General features: G+C 37.8%; 3 protein-coding genes across 4 annotated transcripts; 1 reads left to right on the top strand and 2 right to left on the bottom strand.

The window, feature by feature from the left end:
* Positions 1-641: 641 nt before the first annotated feature.
* Positions 642-2089, bottom strand: LOC143470223 (transmembrane protein 11, mitochondrial-like). The gene is made up of 2 exons (XM_076968208.1): positions 1756-2089; positions 642-1334 (listed from the first exon to the last, which is right to left on the bottom strand). The coding sequence occupies exons 1-2, from the start codon at positions 1952-1954 to the stop codon at positions 949-951; spliced, it is 585 nt and encodes a 194-aa protein (XP_076824323.1). The 5' UTR covers positions 1955-2089; the 3' UTR covers positions 642-948.
* Positions 2090-5676: 3587 nt separating this feature from the next.
* Positions 5677-10724, top strand: LOC143470681 (uncharacterized). The gene is made up of 5 exons (XM_076968946.1): positions 5677-5776; positions 6425-6916; positions 7286-7435; positions 7788-7937; positions 8167-10724. Exons 1-5 carry the CDS (start codon positions 5677-5679, stop codon positions 10722-10724), a joined length of 3450 nt encoding a protein of 1149 aa, XP_076825061.1.
* A 150-nt stretch (positions 10725-10874) lies between these two features.
* On the bottom strand, positions 10875-17367 carry LOC143470205 (uncharacterized). Of its 2 annotated transcripts, XR_013119320.1 has the most exons (9): positions 17129-17367; positions 16874-16968; positions 16509-16618; positions 16178-16272; positions 15831-15963; positions 15623-15716; positions 14687-14757; positions 14061-14536; positions 13662-13823 (listed from the first exon to the last, which is right to left on the bottom strand). XR_013119320.1 is itself a non-coding variant. In XM_076968184.1 (8 exons), the coding sequence occupies exons 3-8, from the start codon at positions 12962-12964 to the stop codon at positions 11033-11035; spliced, it is 1347 nt and encodes a 448-aa protein (XP_076824299.1). In that variant the 5' UTR covers positions 12965-13002; positions 13662-13823; positions 14061-14319; the 3' UTR covers positions 10875-11032. The 2 variants fall into 2 exon arrangements, 1 of the variants encoding a protein (XP_076824299.1); XM_076968184.1 differs by lacking the exons at positions 14687-14757; positions 15623-15716; positions 15831-15963; ... (2 more) ...; positions 16874-16968; positions 17129-17367 and adding exons at positions 10875-11179; positions 11267-11427; positions 11566-11633; ... (1 more) ...; positions 11947-12419; positions 12542-13002 and having other exon boundaries at positions 14061-14319.
* Between the last annotated feature and the right edge of the window lie 1372 nt (positions 17368-18739).

The raw sequence follows: 18739 nt of genomic DNA, 5'->3' as shown, positions 1-18739 counted from the left end.
GCCGTATTGATTCAATTACAAACTGAGGCTATCTACAAACATTTTTTGCGGCTTGCAATCAATAACAACTTACATCTTTATCAAGCTGAAATTTTATCGGGCACTTTTTTGTTGGCCACACTTTTTCAAGAAAATTTTCCTTTTTCTTCTCTGTATCTCTATTGTCGTAGATCCTGTGGTTCATCATTACACACGGCTTACATCAAGTAAATAGGTTATGTAAATATGTAGCAAGATGGTCAGTTTAGTTTACTAACAATAAAAAATATGTCAAGCTAGAAATGTTTTGTGTACTTGCGCATCATCACTTCATAAATCTTGAAATATGTACCGTATGAAATAATGAAAATAGCTAACGATTTTATATTTATTTAAGAAAGTCAAGTTTTGTAGACAAATATAGTAAGTCAAAATAATTCAGCTTTTCTTTTATAATGCAACGGTGTGCCCCTATAGCAGTAGTAGCTATATTTCTGTGTTCTGTGCACGACAATCAATGTCCGGGCATACTCCTGACAAATTAATCCATTAAATTCAGTTCCTCTATGCACATCGACCAGCAACAGCTCTTGCTAGATACAAAATAGCATGGAGTATCCTGGCAACAGAGACTAAACAGGCCTTTATCTTATTAAGTACGGTATTGTGTAATGAAATTTATTTTAAGATAGGAAAACTGCAACGTTGCACAAGCACCAAACGTTTGGAATAACTTAACAATGAGCCACCATTGCCTAATATTGAGTACAACAACACGCAATAACATTGAACTATAACGCAAAATATAGTATGAAGGTTTCATATATGTGCTAAGACAATAATAATGCAATAAGACCTGCTACTGAAGCCTTTGGTCAAATTTATGCACTGCTAGAAAGGCCTCCGGTTAAACAGATGCTGACAAATGCAATAAGTCATTACCGTTAATTTAGGAAAATCTGAAGTGTGTTAGCTTCTCCAAAACTGGTCAATGGCTCTAACCACCATTAAGCCAGCTGCCACAGCGATACAATTGTGAAGAGTTTTACGATATTTATCGTCTTTCCTGACCAACACCACTGGCGAGGGGTTGGTCAGATTTTGAACATTAAGTCTTGAAAGTTCTCTGCTGTTCACCGTGACCTGATATTTACAACACGGGTCGAACTGCCATGATATTCCGTACAACGCGGCACAACTTATACTTAAAACGGCAGTTGGCACCCCGGCATATATTGATGGTGGAATGTAACCCTCTGGAAGAATTTGTGGAAGAAAGATTGAAGCAAGTCCTGAGAGCACGGCAGTTTTATGCAAACAATTTCCAACACGTACCCATCTACTGGTTTCCTCACCTGCAGAACAATTACTTATTTTTATATAGTTTTCAGTCATTTACTTGCTAAAGTAGTATACACAATATAAAATGCACACTACCATGAAAAGAATTGTACAAGTCCAAGCAAAGGACAGTAACAAAAAATTATTTGGAACTGACAATTTTCTTGGAAGTAGGTCACACAGCCTACTACTATTAATCCAACAATATTCTTCCTTTCCCTAAATTAGTACGAGAGTCGTCAGATTTTTTATTTTTCTCATGACCACGATTCTATGAGCTGACGTTACCTAAGCTTTAGTAATGCCAGTGAGATGGTGTAAGCATGTTATTATTGCAACAACATTACTAAACATAGCAATGGAATGATGATGATTAAGCAAAGGTAAGCTTTCAAAGAAAGAAGCGTGAAACAGAAGATTTTCTTCACAGCCTACCTAGTTTAGTTGGTTCAATTACGATGTAATCCACTTTGGCTTCTAATGCACATTCAAGTTCATATTCAAATCGTTCTTGGGAATTGATTCCATCATAGACTTCCCGAATGACCGTCGTTGTACTGGAAGGTACCTCATCTTCATTCTTCGAATTGCTCATTCTATCTTTCAATAACAATCCATGGAAAACTATGCTCATTGCTCCAAGAAAACTAACTCAGAATATTTCAAGCTCAGTATTTTTGGATTTCAAGTATAGCGTGATCACATTTGCTATTACCTTTACACTATTTCATTATTGAGATCTAAATTATCAAGGAAAAAAGTGCATGGAGAACCTGTATAAAAATAATTATATACGTGATACTGCAACTTTTTAAGTGTACATAAAAAGGTAACCTATAAAATATCAACATAAGTTCACCAAGAATATGCTAAATATTTGCACTAAGCTGTGTCTGTATAAATCTTTGTGCAATTTTGGCTTTTACATAAGCCAGTGTAACATTGTGCAACTGCTGAACCACTTTGTTTAAAAATTAGCTTGTTTATTTAATTAGCTCAACTCGAAACATTTTTAGGGTCTAGTATTTAAGTGCATGACCAGATGACGTCACAATTTGAGTAGCTAAGTACTACCATACAAAGGCATCTTGTGGTAGTGCACTAGTACACTAGGCCCAATTTCTGTTGGCGAGATGCTGGTGAAGCAGGTAGAATGCCAAGCTCTCAATAATGCAACCCGAGTTGGATGCTCAAATGCTGTGAAAAGTGTGGCAGCTGCACACACTAGATTCATCAACGTACACACCAATTTAAAGAATATACAAAGAAAAGCTGGTTGTTTGAATGTCAATTTGTACAATAATAAACAAAGAATTGAGGCTTCGGTTTAAACCACCACAACAAAATTTGCATCTTTGCATGCATATCTTGTCAAAAGCTGCCATATTTTCCAGTATGGTATGCTGCCATTTTTAAGGTAGAGTTTTTTAGCAAAGCACTAACGCATAAACAACTTTATATGTTAGGCTACGCTAATTATTAATAAGAAAAAAGTTTCGACTTCTTTTACTGCAGTGGCAGCAAAAGTAAAAAGCATAAAGATTGGTACTGATATTATCAGTAGCTACCAAACATATAAGCTAGCCCTATTATCAGCATTGTTTAAACGGTATACCTCACACTACGACCAAAACGAAAGCATGATTTTAATGTCTGCCACACCGCTAATACCTTTATACATGCAGGCTGAAAATTCTAAATGAGACATAAAAACTCTAGAAGCTACATGCAGAAGGTAAGAAATTGATTAATCCAAGCGAAGTAGTCTACAATCATTTTCCCATTTCGCCACACTACGTGCTGTAACTTTACCGGCTTTACGCCCAAGGTATAGTGGCGTCTCCAGCCACCCTGTTTGGCGTTAAGCAAAAAATCAATAGGCCTACACAAATTTTGTGCCAGGTTTAAGCTAAACAAGTAGGGCTACTTATCAATCGACTGATATCATTACATACCTAGAACTAACTAGAATTTAATGATAAATATCAGAGGTCAAACCACAAAATATTAGGTATTAGTGTTAGCATAGCCATAGTCTATACATAATATTATGTATAGACTGTGGTATTAGTTTACTATGGTCAAATCTGTTTTAATAACAACCATGAGAGAAACTCATTAAAGCAGCTCATGAATGGAAACTTCCCAAGAAAAAGTGGCAAAGGACTAACCAGTAACCAGATTGTGTGGAGAACAAGTAAATTGCTCTTAAAACCGCACGATTTTCCTGAAGAAAACTGGGGATCCGCAGAAGTACAGAATCCATTGCAGAAAAGCGCGTTCAACCAAATTAAGCAGCAGAAACTCCAATATAGAAATTAATCCACTGGTTGTGAACTTTTGCTCTAGACTTCAAACGCTTTGTGCTGCGTGATCACTTTTGTGTTACTCTATTAATCAGACCCCTCACGAGAGCTTGTTTTCTTTTCGCAAACAGAGAAAAAAGACCCTTCCAATGATTTGATCAATAGAAAACTTGATTGAACACAAAACTCACCCTTTGAGGGGGAAGATTGTCATGGATTTTTGCCATCGGCACGTAGTTGTCGTGAAGGCGCATTTTGTTAATTGCTTGGTTGATCCTCGTTTGAAGTAGCCTACTTTGTATTAGTTATTTAAGTTTTTTTACTTGTTTAAGTCGGAACCTTAGTTAGTCATTACGTATATCGCCTGTAACTTGCAATGAAAAGGTGGAACTGGCGCCTCGTCAACGATTTTGTTACAATATAGTTGAGTCAGTCTGTGTACTTGCTCTGTGTGCTTATAAATTGACGTAGGTTACCTAATTTTGGTTCTACCCACAGGTTAGTCTACTGTACCTAAGTCTGCTTTTTAATTAGAAAATTGCCAAGCTTTTGCCTGAGCATTTTTAGTGTAACTCATTTGAGTTATCAATTTTAGTTGAATAGGTTAAAGAATAATTTTATTGTGACTTTTGAAAATTGTTTCCCAAGAACTTGAACTGGAGATTTGAAGGTAAACTAGTTGGCTGCTGAACTTAATCAAACTATTTTAAGTCCCAAATTCCACGGTAATTTTCTAGAGAAATTAAGATATTTTTTGAACAATTTGTTTTACCACCTGTATCTCTCTATTTACTTTTAACATGACCATGTAGGCTTTATTTTTGTTAAGACGCGTCGATTTGAATATAAACAATACAAGTATGGAGCCTACGTATTTTTCAAATTAACTAAATTTCAGTCGAAGACCAAAATATTTCGTCTTGTGACAATTCTGGTGCTTTCAAATGTGATGCTTTTTGGCAAATCAAATTAAAGCACAGAACGGTTTCATGTTATTTTGTAGACGCAAGTGCAATAAAAGGACAGCTGGAAAGCGCGGTCATTTTAAAGGCATTTCACATAACAAGTGACATGACAAACCTTTACCTTTATGATTGGCATTTCCTCAATATTAAGACATCTTCTGAAAGGGAACTTTGAATATTCCCAGTTGTTTTTGCAACACACTGCCATTGATTTGGCTGTTTCAACAAACAAATTGGTTTGAAGCAAAATCATTGTTTATTGAATCGGCATTTCCCATTCGCCATTCGCCATTTAAGACGGAGAAGCTTCACAGATGGGTACAATAACGTTTGTGAAGTTTAGTTGATATGACACGTAATTCATAAACTTCTACTGAATCGTCTGAAAACGTATATGGCTTTGATGCTGGTACCACATGGCCCGTCGATATGTGGCGGGTTTGGTTTGCACACTCCTGGTATAGGCTATCTTTGCATCTAAAGTAGCCATTTTCTATACTGCTATTGTTAGCACTGCTATTGTGTCGCCGATTATGTGACGTCATGTATCGTTATAGCATGAGACCTTACGTAGCAATAAGGTAAACAGCAAGAGAATTACTTAGGGCTATCTAGGCCTATATGGGTATGATTTTCAGATTTTATGGGTTTTGAACATCATTTCCAGTTGGGCTTCGGATTAGATTATAAACATCTTCATTTCCTTTTACGTGTATGAACGTGATATCCATGCACTAGGGCCAGGGAATTACGGCAGCTCTGGTGCTTAGAGCATGGAACTTTTTCTGCGCGCTGTTTACTGGACCTGATCCACTTCTTTACATATTCGCATGCGTTTATAAAATTAGGCTAATAATTTTACCATATCTACGAGTGTTGTGTTTTAAATCATGTGTTTTATTTTCTTCACACTAAACGGCTTCTAATTAACTCTACGTGGTAAAGCGGGAGCAAGTAGTATAGCGTACGTAGCAATGACGATATTAAAAACCGTACTTAGCAAAATTTTCACTACAGCGACATGATAATACTTACTTTAATATAATTGTAGGTTTTCAATTTTTGCTTCACAAAGAAAATTGAAAATGAAACAGATTGTTTTGCTCATGATGTTGTCGATACTCGTCGCCTGCAAGGGAAGACGGTACATCCAGGGACAATTTCGTGGTGATTTTGAGGATTTACGTAAGTACATGGAATTAATTTCGTGTTGAAATTTTGTCATAGGCTATGCTACCGTATTAATGCATCTGTGTAGTTGGAACATTACTAAGTTATAGGTCGTAGCTACACTGAGGCAATTGCTTCCGTAAACTTCTGGAATTCGGGCACAAAGCATTTTTGTGCTACACCGCATTTAACAACGTGCTCTGCCGGGAACGTGCTCATATTTGCCTCCTTAAAAATGTTTCCCTTTTTGCGGCATAAGGAATTTGTAGGCCTATAAAGCGTGACGTAGCAAATGTCTTTTAGTACTTTGTTCGTCCTGGTGGTATATTGGATAATTTATTGTGAACATTACAACCAATGTATGGTAATACAAATTTAATACAAATAACATAACATACATTGACAATAAAGCCAATGTACAACGAAGCCTTATTCAGAGATATAATTATGTTCTGACGCGCGAAAAGCTTTTCCTCACCCCACATGATTTCAATCCGGTACGAAACCGACCATGTTAATTGAACGCTTTGTCGATTCGAACACATGACGTCATTTCAAGCCGACTTTGGCGTCGATCCGTCTCAGTCATGTAAATTGGCTTAATGTCAACACCGGTTTCATTGCGATATATTTTTAAGTAAAGTATGTTTGTATTGTATTTAGACCAATGCCTGTACAGACAACCACGTTGCCCACAATCAGAGTTCAACTGCAAATGTGCGCACGACCCCCGGGGTAATTCCTTCGAATGCATTCCACAATCATGGGTTTGTGACGGACAGACGGACTGCAGTTATGGAATTGACGAAATCGATTGCATATGCGACCCAGGCGACTATCAATGCTACGACGGAGTCGGCGTGAAATTCTACCAATGCGTCGAGGGAAGCAAGGAATGTGACGGTCGCCCAAACCGTTGGCCGATAGATTGCTTCAACCGTAGGGACGAGTACAATGAGAAGTGCCCGGCGGGCTTTCAATGCACGAATGGTCTGTACGTACCATACTCCTGGACGTGCAATGGAGGAGATGGTTGCGGAGATAACAGTGACGAGCTTAATTGTGGTTTTATTGGTTGTCCTCAACACACTTGTGGGTGCTACCAGAGAGAAAGTGACACTTGCCAAGGAGCGATGAAGTGCTATCGAGACAGACGTAAGTTATATGATGTTTGTTTTTCCGCTAATAAAATAGGACTAATAGAATAATCAAGAATAATAATGACGGCTGCAGGAATAATGGCGAGATTGTTTGCTAAGAAACTGCTTTCTTACAAAATAAAAGTAAAAGCAATACTGTGGTGAGTTGGTTTATTAATTTAAATTGCAATTCACCAATAACAGTGTTAATTTTATCGTCATCAATCACCGAATCGTCACAATAAATGCGGTGATAAATTTGAATTTGGCGAACAGTTGTTTGTTATGCTTACGTCATCGCATGAAAGCTGTTGTGAATTTCATTGACAACAAGGTCCTGAGGTGAATTCCTTAACAATTTTTTTAACTAAAATGTCTTCTGCAGAGAAATGCGATGGTTACGCTAGGTGCTACGATGGAAGTGACGAAAGGAGCTGTCCCTCGTGTCCCCCATCAAAGAAACTTCGATGTGCTTGCAATAAACCAGATAATTACACATGTAAAGGAAAGGGATTTGTCTGTTTCAATCGTAAAGGTATATAATTATATAGGTGTACGTTTATTTCTATAAAGTAAATGATACGTTTCATGTTTATTTTAAAACTCTGCAACAAAAGCCACAGGCCACCTGTCTCCTTGTGTTGTATTATTCGGCCAAATAAACTATCTTTAATTATCTATCTCATCTTAGTATTATCTTTATCTTAGTCACGCGATTTTCCGGTCGCAGTAATTATTCAACTCACATATGCCTTTGCCTTTATATCATGGGAAATGGCACTGGCTTTCTGCCATGGATATTAATATAGCAACACATTTCAGCTCTCAAAAAGCTACAGCGGGTATCTTGGTCAAAATATCACCGTTAATCAAAACTTTTAACGTAGAAAGATGTAATGGACGGGCTCGATGCGTAGACGGAAGTGACGAACTGAATTGTTTGTCATGTCCAAAGTCGAAGCCACTTCGCTGTGCTTGTAGCAAAGCCGACGACTACACTTGTAAAAGAAGAGGGTTTTCGTGTTATCGGCGAAGAGGTGGGTGAATGGTTTCGTGTTTTTTGCTTCGGAAAACCTTTTAAAAGCGCTAAACAAAAGTAAGTTGAAGGAACTGCACGAGCATTAAACACACGCAGGTTCTCGTAGAACGAAGTCTTCCGGTTAAAAGCGGCGTTTACAGCAACATAATAAAATTGATAGCGTATGCTCGTCATAATTATACATTTTTTGTTACATGTTATGATATGTTCTTTTATTTTCGTCGTAGATGAATGCGATGCACGACGCCACTGCCCAGACTCATCAGATGAAATGAATTGTGTTTGTCCTAAAAACAAGTTCTCATGCGCTTGCTTTCGTGAAAATCTTCCCATTTGCAGTTGGCGTGATGGATGCATTCCTATGGAATATGTCAATGATGGAAAACCCGATTGCCCTTACTACGGCAACGACGAAGACTACATCAAAGGCGGGAATAGCATGCTATGCGGGTCCTGTGACGTGATTATAATTAGGTTAGAAAGCAAAGGGTTTTGCAATCCACCTTGGTGTGACAATGCGACCTGTCACAACGTTCCTTCAACAGAATGTAAGGGACATGATTGCAACATGTCAGACGCTGTTTGCACGTCTTTTTGCTCCGATAATAAAACAGAAATTAATTGTAAAAAAATACTCCAATGTTCTGATCAATCTCTAACCTTAAATGAAAACTTCTGTAACGGAAAGGTTGATTGTAAAGACGGAAGTGACGAAATCGTTTCTCAACCTGGATTTAAGTGTTCTGCCAAGTTCTCAACCATTCTATGCGTCCTTCCTCAATGGAATCTGTACGACGACATTCAACAATGCTATGATAGTTCTGACCTTTGTTTTGGCAGTGATGGCTCCTTTCATTGCTTTAAATGTTTGGACAATCGCTTGATTATCTCGTCTAAACAAGTCTGTGACGGTGTCATAGATTGCTTCGACCTCTCTGACGAATGTCTCTGCGAAAATCCGTCTTTGCCGGAGTGTCTGGATATCTTTTTCCGCTCACCGCAATGCTGCAACGTCCAGTTGAAATACATGAAAACCAATGCTTTGGCGATCGTTGGCACTTCATGTACAAACGTGCGATGTGAAAATTCGTCTCAACTTAAATATTTGACAACTTGTGAAAATAAACGGGGTTTGACACGAGCTACCATGTGCGACGGAAGACCAGAATGTACCGACTTTGCCGATGAATGTTTAACATGTTCCAACGTTCCAGCATTTTGTAACGATACCTGCCATAGTTACTTTCGAATGGGGGAAAGATATTGTGATGGATTTATCGATCAAGCGTGGAAGTACCTGAAAAATACAAACTGCTCCAAGGGATTCGATGAAAAACACTGTCCAATGCGATTTCAGTGTAAAGCTGGCAGCAGGGTTAGCATCGACGTTTTGCAACGATGCGACGGAAAAGAAGATTGCGATGATGGACGTGACGAGAAAAACTGTCCCAACAGGCATTGTTGTACAACAAAAGTGGGAAATTTGAAATCAGTCCCGAAGACTTCGGTTCTCAACGGTAAACAAGACTGCGTTGATGGAACGGATGAATTCGTTCCTGGATTATTCTCATCTGCACGTAATATGATTGACAACCTCGGTCTTAGAATATGGCTGTGGTTTGTCACTATAATGACAATTTTCGGAAACTTCTACGTCGCGGTACTATCCATCGCTAACATTAAAGACAAAATGCGCAAAGAAACATCAGTATGCAACCATTTCTTGATCATCAACCTCACTGTGGCTGACTGCTTAATGGGAGTGTATTTAATGATAGTTTTAGTAAAGGATTTTCAGTTTTCAGGCAGATATTCCGAATTCGATTATGAGTGGAGATCGAGCTCGCTTTGTGCATTGGCGGGAAGTCTGTGCGTAATTTCCAGTCAAACTTCCTGCTTTCTCATGTGTATTCTTACCAGCTACCGCCTATTTGCTGTCTTACGTCCGTTTCAGGCTCGTAGAGCATCTGCAAAGCCTTGGATAATTGCTGCGATTTTTTCCTGGGGTTTTTCTTTCGGTCTTGCACTAGTCTCCAATACCACTCGATACTTCAAATCAAAAGTTCTTTTTCTTAACGAGTTTTCTTCATCCGATACAGTCACCCATGATTACGTCACAGACTTCACTTGCAGGCTGGCTATTCTTACAAACACGACACACGATCTGGAAGAAACTTCGTGGTCGAGTGTGAGAGGTTTTTTGGAAGATAAGTTTCCCCAATATGCTCCCAAGGGCGAGATAGGTTACTACGGGAGTACGAGTGTTTGCATGCCGCGACTATACGTGAATCGGGGCGAAACGTTCTGGACCTATTCCATTGTCATGATAACCTTGAACTTCCTTTCCTTTGTGTTTGTGCTTTTTGGATTTGCCTTCATTGCCTGGAGAATTAAAAAGCGACTGATAAAAAGCAAAAACGCTCAAAGGAGAAACGTTAAAATGAATCAGCGCATCGCTCGCATAATTATTTCTGATTTTCTTTGTTGGGTTCCCATCTGCGTAATGGCTTACATAAGCGTGAGTGGAGTGAAGCTTCCAGATGGAGTTGAGATATTCACTGCAGGAGTGCTCCTGCCCATCAACAGTGCGTTCAACCCCGTGTTGTACTCTCCCTACATAGAGACTAAAGTCAGAAATCTGTGGAAGAAGGTTTGCTCAAACTGCAACCAACTCGATGAAACCAACCATGAAACCAACCATGAAACCAACTCGATGAAACCAACCATGAAACCAACCATGAAACCAACCATGAAACCAACCATGAAAGAGACGCAACTGAGCTAAACGTCTTGTCGTAGCAACATATTTGGTTTAATTGACCTCATTTGAAATTTTCGTAGATTTTAGACGTATCTTTTCTTTGCCTATTCGAAGATCTTCTGATATGTTGACTTTCTAAGTGGAGATCATTGTTTTAAGAAACGCAACACGAGGTCAGGAACTGACAAACGTTTATTGTGGGAAAAAGCTGGACAACAAATAACAAACTATAAATTATAAACGCAAAAAAAACGACTCGGAAGTAAACTTTTCAAAAGCACGGATTTAGAAGGTTTTGTGTTTTTGACACCGCAGTTTGTTTTTTTTTTCAATCAAGACGAATTTTTCTTCTGGAACCGTTGGAACGGATCCCTTTTGATCAGGTTGAAGATGTGAAGCTGCGCCTCGTTGAACGTATTTCCCGCCGGGTTTTGCATGTTGGACTCGATCCGGTCTCTGACGCCGGACTCAATGTTTATCTGAAAAAAATGTTTGAAAAGTTTAGTTTTTCATTTACCGAAATTTTTATTTCTTTTTTAAAAATATTGTGGAGTTTTTAATTTTACCTCGTGAGGAGCAGACTCCATGATGTATTTGTTATAAATTTTTCGAGCTGGTTTTTCGAATTTTCTCTGCTTCTGATAAGTGTCAACATCCAGCCAGAAATCCAAATTTTCCTCAGAAAATTCCAATTTTAAAAAATGTCGAAAATCTTCAAAATTATCATCTGAAAATATAAAAAAATGTTTCCTTTTTAGAACATTCTAGATTTTGTTTCGCCGTGCATACGAATTCTTTTAATCTTAACAGCTAGAAGGTTTCAAATCATGAGATTGTTGGAGTTATATAATGTTTAACTGCCGACCTTTTGATTTGAGTAATGATAAAAGCGACATGTCCACTTTCTTGGGGACGGAACAATCTTGATTGAGTCTATAAAAAAGAGATGTAACAGCTAAATAAATAGCTAAAAATTAAAATTAAAAATTTTACTTTAAGGTAACCTTGATGTAGTACTCGGGTTAAAAGGTTACAAAACCATTTCATTATCCTCGCCTTTTTGATTTATGGACTTTTGTCTTCTCCTGCGTTGTTGGTGTTCTTGGAAAGAGTGACCTCCACAACTTCTCTCTGAATTTGAACACAAGAAATACTTTATTATCCACGCATACGAGTTACCAAGTATCACGAATACCAAGCAATGCTTGGTCAGTGAGAAGTTTTTTTCTCTGTCTTTTGACGTTACCTCGATTTCTTGGTGGCAGTGTCGTTGTGTTGTCGCTTATTTGAAAACATTCCAGTCGAGTCCTCGAACTCTCTATGCAGGCTTTTCATTAGCGAAACGTTTTCACAATGTGACATCATGCTGACGTCACACGAACGTCGGAGTGACGGCTGGTGTCTTCTCTGAGCTGGTGTTGTACGTTCGCCAATCGAAAATCTTCCGGATCGCTTCCGGGTTATCATGGGAGTCGGAAACATGTCATAAATGGTTTTCTTCCCCCTCGAAAGTCTCACCGCACCTCGTCTCGGGAGCTTTGAACTTCCAGCTTGACCTTTGTTTGACCTATGCGAGCTGGTTGTTGAGCTGCGGCTGTCACTTGATTGGAAAACATTTTCAAACTGAAATTTATTATTATCCTTCTGTTTTGACATGCTGTAGTTGTCGTCGGTCACGATGACGAAATCTTTGGTAAAATCATCGACAGTTGGAGAACCCTGGAACAAATTGAAACTATATGAACAATGCGTTTCGTCACGTGATATAAGGGCAAGCATAGACATGGAACAATTTGTTAGTGATAACGAAGAAGTTGCTAAATTACTCAGACGGAGTTTACTTTGTCACTTCTTCTTCGATCTTTCGATCCTTTGAAATACGCTCGGATACTGTCGACGATTGAAATCGATGATTTCCTGACACGACCTGTTCGTGGTTTGCATTCAGCAGTCTTCTTCTGGTTGCAATTTGCAAGGTCACAATCCTCGTCAACTTGAAGGAGTTCGTTCTCCCAATCCTGATGACACAGAGCTCTCTGAATCCGATAAGCGCATGGTGACTCCTGATCCGGATGATCCAAAGGAGTCCATGAAGTTGAAAAGAGGTTGATCGGATGTGGACTTGGAGGACTAATCATACTGGGACTCTGTTCCGAGCTCTTTCTTTCGAATCTTTCCTCCGCCATAAGCGAGCTTTTCTTCTCTTTTCTCCGTGTGTTTGGCTCCGGATGTCGGAATGATCTTCGAACTAGGGATTTTTTCATCTTTCTCCACCGATAATTTTGATCAATTCGTTTTGGTGCTGTTCGATTTCGATAAATAACGTTATTTTAAAACAAGATAAATTTTGGTTCTAAAATTTGAAACATAAACTTCATTCAAAATTCTAAATCAATTGCAATCTCTCTCTTCAAATTAATTTCTCCTAAAAATCGCGTTTTTTTTAAAAAACGACCTGTTTCTACTACTGACGTTCAGCAGTGTTGCTTAAACTATAACCGCATTAGCTGAATGATCTGATTTTATACCAGAAGACCTTTGGTTTACCTTTCAATTAGCCGAATCGGCTAGTTGCTGTGATTTGTCGCATAAACTTATGAAGTGTGCGACCGCTTTATTTATTTTAGCGGTTCTTTACAGACGAAAAACGCGTCCATTTGATTTATGTGGTGCGGAAAGTTTGTTTAGAAATTAGAAAGACGTTTTTGATCGGAAAAGATCAAATGTGGCGCGCTGTCGTTTTACCCTTGCTGCGTCAATTGCGTGAATATCCGTGTCAATGTTTTTGAGTAAAGGTCCTGTGTAATGCACTTTTCCTATCAAGTTATTGATTAACTCGGGGCGAGTATAATAAAAGCTTATTTTAAATTACAATTGATGTTGGCCGGGTTTGGACAAGTTCTGACGTGTTTTATAGGATAATAAACGCGTTATACTTATGCAAGCAAAAAAGGAACAAACCATGCGAGGTGAGATTTTCTTCCCGCCTTGAGCTTGTTGGAACTTTGTTTTGTATCTTGTTAGAATGGATGAAATTTTTTCGCTCATCCAAACTGGCTGCAGTGGAGGTCACTGTGGTGTTGTCAAAATATGTGCGGTTTTGCCCATTAAAGCTCCAGGAGGCTGTAAAGTCATAAAATTTATTATCAGCTGGGAAAACTCATCTTTGAAACAACCTTGTTAAAACCGACTTCTTAGCATTGAAATCTCAAATCAACTTCGAAGACACTTAAAAAAAGCAAACTGGCAACAAAAGATTTTACAAAATTTTTCGATTTGAAACAATGATTGTGATTAAATGATTACGCTTTAAGATACTGATAGCCTTTAGGCAACACAGAAGAACGCGGTGTGTCTTACTTTGTCTATTTAACTTTGGCGTGCCGAAGGCAGAGATAAACTGAGATCTTTTTGTTGTCCTGGCCTGGATGTGGGCTTCAGAAAGAAAAACGTAATCACCTTCTCCAAATACTGGGCTCCGCTTTTCAACACTACCCCAACTGTGCGGAGAACTTCTCCGCACTGTACCGGAATTACCTTGCGTAAGTTTGGACTTGTTAGTTAGCAGAACCTAAGCTAAATATCTGTTAACATGTTCGTCAGTTTATTTGTAGCGAGTTATATTGCTACGACATAAAATGTTGCAAGAAAAATTAGTCATTTTTTGACGTAAAAAGCCAATACGCAACGGAAGTTACACATAAACACGCACTTGAAAATGCCAGTGCGTTTGCGCTTCTTTTCATCAAAGACATCGTCTTACATTTGGTCGATGACGGACAACTTCTCTTTTCACCCAAGAATTCCTTTCGAATGTTTTCTTTGTCACTAAAGTTCTAAAAAAAACACCCAAAAAACATCATTGTCATTATCATGGTGAACAACACTTTAAATTTAAACTTTTTTTCTACTTTTAAAAATTTTATGACAATTTTATTAAATTTGCATACGTAAGCCTGTAACTCCTATGACTACGTCGCACTTACTTCAAATGAACTGTCTGTGCATTTTTTTGGTGAGTCCGTATTTGATGACGTCATCGTTAAGAGATCTAAGTCTAAAATGAACTTATAATCTCAATAAAAGCCAAGTTTTTTTAATGTGTGACGTCATAATGAAATAAAACTTGATATGGCAATAACTGCATAGCCTTGAAATAAAATCTAAGCAAAATATTTTGATGTGACTTACAGTTTACACTATATTTACCGGAGCTCCGTAACGGGCAGACTGCGAGTAAAAACTACCGCGGACAGCAAATATCCGAAAATAAAATTGATGTTTAAATTTATTGGTAAGAAAACCTCCTTGCGGTTTGTTACCTCGTATAGGTTACATTAACATATCCGTACTAGCATTGAACCTTGCTTTTTTATATGAAAGCAGCATTTCTTACACGTTTAGAATTCTTTCACTTTTCTCTCTGTTGTTATTCAGTTATCTCTCTCTTAGTTTGGCGCAGAAGAGAAGTTCGCCCCAAACGAGCGATACGGGAATACAAGCAAGCGATACATGCTTTTTGGTGATTGAAAGCAAATTTTACGATGTCTATGAAAACATTTCTCTATCAACGGTATGATTAATTGCCCTTTGTTATTTCTGGCCAAACAACGTTCGGGTAAACGAAAGAAACCTCGGTTTCTGAGAACTTATTTGCGTTCAACAAAATAACAGAAACATTGCACTTACACCGCCTGTATGCGTAGCGGTTTATGCATTCTTTTTGTGAACTTAATGACGGTCATAGCCAGAGTAAAAACTAGTTTTTGTGGCAAATATTGGAATAATTAACGTTTTTGAGTTATTGGTTGAAAAAAAAAACAAACGTTATGGCTCGAATTCGACGTCACTTAAAAATGGTGACGTTCGTGTCCGTCACATCTTTAGCTTTATGTTTCATGTTTACACATCAAGCAAATTACCTGTAGCAGACATGTCGCATGGTGGCGCTTTTACGATCAGATGCTTTCGTTTGCCGGTTGATTTATCCAACAAGTAAAACGAACCTTCAATAAGCTGATCAAAAAGATAATATCTTGAGTATTTATGGAAAAAAATTCTTATTGATAAAACTAAAGCACTTAATCAACCGTTAATATTAAACAGTTTTCTTAACGTGAGTCTTTTTACCTGATCACTGCAGACCAGTTTGTTTAAACTGAAACTCATCCAGCCCAGCCTGTCAGGAAGCATTACGTCATCGTGCTTCAAACAAGCAGATACGACGAGGCGTTGATAAAGCATATTTGCGCTTGGCAGCCTGCTACAAAAAAGCATGATGTATTGTGCATTCCATAACTCATGTGTTTTAATAAATTCAACATTCATCTCCGACTAAAATACATTTTTATGAGCTAAATTATTTAAACTTTTGTTTCTTTAATTCAAAAATTAGAAATTATATATTTTCTGTTGTTTCTTTACCCAATATGAAAACAGCATTAAGTTTGCTTGAAATTACGTCATTAAACACTTACAAAGTGACAGTTTCGTCAAATCTGACAACTTGTGACGTCACCGGCACCGTCCGTGTCCGAAATCGGACTTTGCTGTTTGCGGATTTCACTGAAACCTATCCAAAAATACAGTGAAAAACATTTTGTGGTGATTTTCGTGATGGAAACAAAAATGGAAATCAATTAAGCACTCGCAACAGTTTGTGTGGGTTTATGTTTTGTCGAGGTCGAGCTTATCAACGATCTATTAAAGTAGAAAAAGATCTCTTGAGGCGTTTGGTGTGTTCGATCCATAAAGTTTAGTGTATAAGTGTTTAGAGCTATATAGTATGTACAGTTATACACTGCTCACTCTTATCATGACTGATAATTTTTTCACAATCGTCGGCGGAAGATCTCGTAGTTGTAAAATGGTGACTGTGACAAGGCCATTCCTCGCCAGGGTTGCAAGTTGCAACACCCCTGCGTATCAAAAACATATTTCGTATTATTGGAACGCAAGTAAGTTTTGCTGCAACTTTGCGTTAATTATTATCAAGCATGCAACGTCAGCCATATCTGACATATTGTGACGTAACAATTTAACACGTCATTGGTCGGTAAATATCTATAAATAGATCGGATTATCTCCAGCCGTTTGCCTCGTCCAAACAGAGCTATTGTTTGTTAAATATGTTCTAAATACGAAAATAATTCGGGCCCATATTTCTTAATTACCTCTGCTCTCACTGCGATTGCTATGTGTGGTGGAGCTTGAAATTGGTCGTTGATGACTTAACAAGGGAGTTTGGCAAGAGTGGGCTTGTATAGATCTAAGGTTGCAAAATGACTCTAATCAATTTTCATTATAAATAGTTTCTTTTTTATTAGTTTACTTATGACGTCATTAGTTAAAATCTATTTACAATGCTTTACTGGAATATTTTTGATGCAAAAACGCTCAGTAGGATACGTAAAAAATTAAAGTCTTACCTTGTCGGGGACAGCCTTGACTCTGACACCGGGGAATCGCCGTCCGAAGAACTGCTAATCATTTCGTTCCATATTTGGGCGATAGATTTGTAATTTGAAATTTTCGGTTTCTTTTGTAACTGAGCTCTTACCATTGCAAAGTTTGAAGTTTATGACCAAACAATTACCAGCCTCTATTGCACCACGTTGCACTTTGCATGAACAAGCAACTATGCTAACTGTACATATGCTAACGCAACTTATAAATTTTACTGAAAATTTGACAAACATTTACCATTTAAAGTACTTAACAAAATAACGACACACATTTTAAGTGTGATTATATTTTGTCATTTTTCTGCCTGCTTTTCAACTTTTCTTCAGTCATAAATTTTTGACTTTTATTCATTTCTAACTAACTAGCGTCTTGGTTTTTGATTCAGCAAAATACTCGATAATAATTTGTGCTGACATGGAAAATAAAAGTAAAGATCGAAGAAGGTACAATTACTACAATCACTCCTTCGCACTGATGAGCATTTGATTAAGATTCGATTTATAATTCCTTAAAACAACAAGATGAACACGGAAAGAAAAAATAATGAAGGAAGGTTCGATTGTGCACATTTCCATAACTTCAACGAAAAATAATCTGCGGCTTACTTTTGTCAAGACCTGAAATTCCTTTTCAAATGTCAGCCAGGTCTGTGTCCTTTTCGCTTTATCTAATCTTTCTTTCGGTGAAGATAGAGCAGCCGTTGTACTAGAAGCACAGTTAGCTCCATTGATGCAAAGTACACAGGCACAGCAGGGAGCAACCTTCTCCAAGTCAAGCTAATTAACAACTCACTATAGTGCTTGAATGAGTTCAATAGACACGGTTTAAACAATTCTGCAAATTTTTCTTCGGCTATTCACCCTCTTTTCAAGTTTATTTACATTCTCATTAAAAACATAAAATATTGGTTTTAGTTTTATCTTAGTCGGAACGCACGCGGATGTAAGGTCGAAAAGCTACGTTTATCCTTTCAATTTTCCCGTCTATAAATATAGATGATTTTGATTTACACAAATATTTCCTGTTTTTAGCAAGTGAAAGGCAAACAATAAATGCGATTTTTTTGTCAATTTAATGAAACTGAAATTTCTTATCTGTCAACTGTTCAATTTCTTACCAAATTTTTGTTGCATGATTTTGTCGACTTTTTACAGAAAAGTGCAGCTTTTTAGCTTGCAAACTGGAATTTCAGTGGTAAGCAAGTTGCCCAGACATGCGCTTGACTTGTCTTTACTGTATTGTACTGTACTGTACTGTACGGTATATTTTACGGAAACATGCGTGGTCGAAATTAAAACTTACTGAATCTGAATGACGAGGATAGTTAAATACTAGCGCTCTGTTGTTCTACATAGGCTGTATTATAAGGATGTCGATAAAGAATTCAACTTCAAAAAACGAAACAATACTGCACTTCTGAAGTTTACTTACTGCTTATGAACACTGGTCGCTGAAAACGTTGAAACAAATTTTAGAACTAATTTTTGTCCAACGACAATTCCATTTATATACTCTTATTTTAACTTTGCCGCAATTCATGCAGAGAAATGTCCTATATTAGACAGGAAAGCGGA

The sequence above is a fragment of the Clavelina lepadiformis genome, chromosome 9, assembly GCF_947623445.1.
Source record: "Clavelina lepadiformis chromosome 9, kaClaLepa1.1, whole genome shotgun sequence".
Taxonomy (NCBI): Eukaryota; Metazoa; Chordata; class Ascidiacea; order Aplousobranchia; family Clavelinidae; genus Clavelina; species Clavelina lepadiformis.
This window is presented reverse-complemented; position numbering and strand designations above follow the sequence as displayed.

What these genes read in the sequence shown, in the direction of transcription:
- LOC143470223 (XM_076968208.1), bottom strand. Translation starts at nt 1,954, where the DNA reads ATGAGCATAGTTTTCCATGGATTGTTATTGAAAGATAGAATGAGCAAT. An exon ending in AATTGAACCAACTAAACTAG is followed by an intron (nt 1,335 to 1,755) that starts GTAGGCTGTGAA and finishes ATTGTTCTGCAG; the next exon opens with GTGAGGAAACCAGTAGATGG.
- LOC143470681 (XM_076968946.1), top strand. Translation starts at nt 5,677, where the DNA reads ATGAAACAGATTGTTTTGCTCATGATGTTGTCGATACTCGTCGCCTGC. An exon ending in TGGTGATTTTGAGGATTTAC is followed by an intron (nt 5,777 to 6,424) that starts GTAAGTACATGG and finishes TATTGTATTTAG; the next exon opens with ACCAATGCCTGTACAGACAA. An exon ending in GAAGTGCTATCGAGACAGAC is followed by an intron (nt 6,917 to 7,285) that starts GTAAGTTATATG and finishes TGTCTTCTGCAG; the next exon opens with AGAAATGCGATGGTTACGCT.
- LOC143470205 (XM_076968184.1), bottom strand. Translation starts at nt 12,964, where the DNA reads ATGAAAAAATCCCTAGTTCGAAGATCATTCCGACATCCGGAGCCAAAC. An exon ending in ACTGCCACCAAGAAATCGAG is followed by an intron (nt 11,832 to 11,946) that starts GTAACGTCAAAA and finishes GTTCAAATTCAG; the next exon opens with AGAGAAGTTGTGGAGGTCAC. An exon ending in ATCATTACTCAAATCAAAAG is followed by an intron (nt 11,428 to 11,565) that starts GTCGGCAGTTAA and finishes TTATATTTTCAG; the next exon opens with ATGATAATTTTGAAGATTTT.